At 44.2% G+C, this 4043-nt stretch overlaps 1 protein-coding gene across 1 annotated transcript; it reads left to right on the forward strand.

Moving 5' to 3' along the window:
* Positions 1 to 1209: 1209 nt before the first annotated feature.
* CBY2 (chibby family member 2) lies at positions 1210 to 3837 on the forward strand. Its single transcript, XM_015851760.1, has 2 exons — positions 1210 to 1309; positions 2755 to 3837. The coding sequence occupies exon 2, from the start codon at positions 2761 to 2763 to the stop codon at positions 3736 to 3738; it is 978 nt and encodes a 325-aa protein (XP_015707246.1). The 5' UTR covers positions 1210 to 1309; positions 2755 to 2760; the 3' UTR covers positions 3739 to 3837.
* Positions 3838 to 4043: the final 206 nt, after the last annotated feature.

Consider the following 4043-nt stretch of genomic DNA (forward strand, 5'->3'; position numbering starts at 1 on the left):
AAGAAAATGCATAAGAAAAAGTGAAAGTATGCAGCTAACTTAGTTCCTAGGAGTTCTGGACCAAGCAGGCTTTGCCTGCTGATAAATCCACGGTGCCCTTGTCTCTGTTAGCTCAGTTTTCTGTCGGCTCTTAGAACTTAAAACTTTCATTTAAGGTCTGTGCCAGTGGTCCACACACTCAGGTATTCAGAAGTTCAGCTGCCTCCCCTGAGAGCTGTAGCAGCTGGACAGCACCCTGGCACTGCCATCTGACTGAAGGCCAACTACTTCTTAGGGGGATATTTTCCAGTTTCTCTTTGTAGGACCCCAGAACTTGAACAGAGGAGAATGAACCCCGGGGAGTTGTCATGGGAACTTCTGATTTACTTATTTATTGTGTTGTCTGAGATGAAATAGAAACAAGGAAAAAAATACAGAAGAGAATTGTATGCCTAAGTTTATTATCTTTGCAGAACACTGAAGCCAAACTATACCTTTAACTTCCTAAAGCAATAACAGTCACTTTGGGATTGATGTCAAGTTGGTAATTTTCACTGGAATAGACATTAATTGCTGTATTTATTATTCAAAAACCCTGATGACAGGAAAAAAGATGAAGAAATAATCCACATCTAAAAGATTAAGCAAATAAGAGAGAGAATGAGATTATTAGAAACATAAAGACATGGAAGCAGGAATAGCTGCTATAAATAATATCTAAACTTGTAATGCATGAATGCCCTGCATGTTCTGTTTTCTTCTTAATGGGGTTCAGTGATGATCTACTCTTTAACTTATAGTTACAGAAAAACTCATATCCATGTTGTCCTTTAAAAATAACTTCAGCTGTCATAGCGCATACACAGAAGGAAGTGGTTTTTGAACTTATCAGCATTGGTTCAGCCAGAGAATTAATGTGTTAGATTCAGAATAAAAGCAAAATTTCTTTTAGGAGAGCGTGATGGAGGGAGAATCCATCTAAACTGCTCTCAGTTATGTGCATCAGAGAGGGAAGCCTGGGTTCAAGAAAGGACGTGAGAGCTAGGCTACTGGAAAGGTCGTTTCCATGAGAAATGACCCAAATGTGCAATGCTGGGAAAAATAAAACAAAATGGGCTGTGAGGGGGGAGAGGGGGGAGCTCCTGGACTTGTGGAGAAGGGGCTGGCTCTGGGCGTGGTGATCGCATCACAGTGGGTTCCATTGTCCCATCTCATCACCATGCCCCCCCCATACAGAACTTGGAGCAGAACTTCAGGCTAAAAAGCCAAGCGGAGACCTGGCAGCTGTGCAGGGCAGTGAAGAGGGTAGAGTATCATCTCCAACAAGCAGGTGAGTACATGCTGGTATGTAATTTGGTACTGCCAAAACACCTATATATGCTTGATTTCATGCGGTCTCCCCCAACCCTGCTCCTCCAACCCATCTCCCCATCCTGTGGAAGGAATTTTTAGTTTGGGAATATGAATAAGGAAGGTGGGAAAATTTCTCTGAAGCCTGGGTTGACCTCTCCCCTGCAATACACAGGAGCTGATAGAGGTGCTGTCAAGTTTAATTGACCCCAGGACAACATCCTTCAATGCTGTATACATTATATACTGCTGTTTATCCTCAAAACTTGCCATATAAACACTTTAAACATAAGTGGCTTTAAATGCCTGCGCATGAAACACAGTGAAGGGTGGGTCTTGGCTTGTGATGCTGGCTGTTTTCTCATCAGGGTTTAGGGATCAGTTCCCCCTGTGATTCAGCTTCCCATCATGGGGATAATGACAGGGACATCAGCACCCTCTGAGGGAAAAGGACAGGTCTGTGTGAGGCAGGGAGCAACAAATTGCTCGCTGTGCTCTGAACACAATGTAAGGGGGAAAAATAAACGCGGAAATTGGCAAGCAGTTGCAAACAGTGGGAAATCCCTTTTAGCAGAGGAATGACATTATGCAAACACAAGTCTGATGTGAGATATACCAGATGGCAATGCGGAAGGCAGCTCTGAAAGTTAAGCAGAGACCTTATATCAATAAAATCAAGTGTTACGGCAAACAGACCCATATTGCAATTATTCCTTCAAGAAGAGATTTGGGGCTTTGAACAGTAGCAATATGTCTTTGAGCTTTCAAGCAAGTTTGGGAAGGCAAAGAAGGAGGTAGCTGTGGGTGGTGGGTCTCAGAAGTAACTTGGAGGAGCCCAGGGAGGCAGCAGCTGGTGAAGGTTGTGGGGCAAAACAGGACAAAGGGTTCAGTGTCCTGGCAGAGCTGGGCCATGGCTTTGACCCCCTGCCAAGTGCTTGGGACAGATACAGAGGCAAAATGACTGCCCACCAGTCATATGGCAGCACTGGATGCCATATAGGACAGGAGGGTGACTGGAAGGCTTTGGGGCAAGAAGGATAAAAACTGGCAGTCAGCCTACCATTTTTTTTTTATCAGAAAAAAACCCAACAGTTTTATGCTGTGGTAAAAAGAAACAAATACTTTTGTTTTAAAAAGCAGTTCAATCTCAATCTCATTTCATATGACTTTCTGCATTTTATTTATCTTCCATGACTGTAAAACTGATGCAAGGGGATGAAAAGAGAGTCCAGGTTTTTGTATCAAACTTTGTGGTGCCACCAAGGCTTTGCCTTCTCCACTAGTGCCTGTTTTCTCCTGTTCTTGCAGTCCTAATCAAGCTTCATCTCCAGCTTCTGTGTCATCTAGTCCTTGCCAGTGGGCAGTGGCCTCCTGCAGTGGCCTCCTGCAGAAGTCTTTTCACAATCTTTCTCTGTTTGCCAACAGATAACCATGTCTGCTTTTGACCTGACAAACCAGAGCACACGGGGTACAAGGCCCGAGATGGACTGTGTCTTCCCACGGATGAAACTGAGGGATGAGACATTTACATTTATTGATGGTAAATGGGTGAATGAGGTGCACTGCCAGCCAACATTTGCATCCCAGAGGAGACTCCTTAACAAGAAGACAGAGAACGAGTGGAGCATCTGGGAGGAGAACAGAGCCCTCTGGGAGGAAAACCAAGTCCTCCGTATCGAAAACAGGATGCTCTGGGAAGAAAATAAGGCTCTGCAATATCTCCAGACACAGAACAAAGGTGTCCAGCTTGTTTACAGTGACATCATCCAGCAAAGCCTCCAGAAAGATAAGCTGTCCTCGTTCTTCCCAGAGAGGCATTTAGGTTTTCAGGTCAGTCCAAGCAACAAGGCTCTCCAGCTGGTCAGAGAAAGAAGCAGCTTCTTAGAGTTTTTCCATAAGCAGAATAGAACAGTTCCCAGCATTTGGAAAGATCAACCAACCTTCATAGTCCAAGAAGAGAACAAAGGCGCCAGCTCAGTTCAGAAGGTCACTGAATGTACCACAGCTGCGGGAGAAGGTAGCCCTGGCACATCCTCCCAGGAGGAGCATGATGCCAAAGAGGAGAGCACCACGCCAACCCAGAATGACACCAAGATTGCACCAACCGCAGAGGATGATAATGAAATCCTTCAGGCTCTCCATGACTTATACCAGATTCTCCAGGTGTTCCTCAAGGAGAAATGTCTTGCTGATGACAGAGACAGCCTTCACGCTCTCCAAGATGAGAAAAAATTCTTCCAGGAAGAGTACAAGAAATTGAAGCTGCAGCTGAATAACGTGAAAAACACTGTGTCAGACATTACAACTCAACTGGAAATGCTGGAGAAAGAGCTCATCGCCATCACTTTCCCAATATATGAAGAAGAAGGGAAGAACATGGCAAACGAGTTTCAACTTGGAGAGATTTGAAGCCTGGTGCTAAACCTGCTAGTTCTGTTTCCTGGAAAGTGCCTCTCTTTGTTTCCAGGAACTTAATAAAATACAAGCAGAGCATGAACTAAAATTAAAGCTGGAGAGTATTGTGTTATTCTGAAACTTTCTTATATTACCTGGGCAGATTTCAACTTTTGGTAGCGTGGTGCCTGGAAAGCATGCTTTTCAGCCTTTTGGGGGGGATTTTCTGCTAATGGAGAGCCTGCATATTCAAAAAAGAGTTCATTCTTTTCACTCTTAATTTGAGGTACCTTAGGTTGGCCATACTTTTCAAAGAGATG

This window comes from Coturnix japonica, chromosome 1, assembly GCF_001577835.2.
Source record: "Coturnix japonica isolate 7356 chromosome 1, Coturnix japonica 2.1, whole genome shotgun sequence".
Lineage (NCBI taxonomy): Eukaryota > Metazoa > Chordata > Aves > Galliformes > Phasianidae > Coturnix > Coturnix japonica.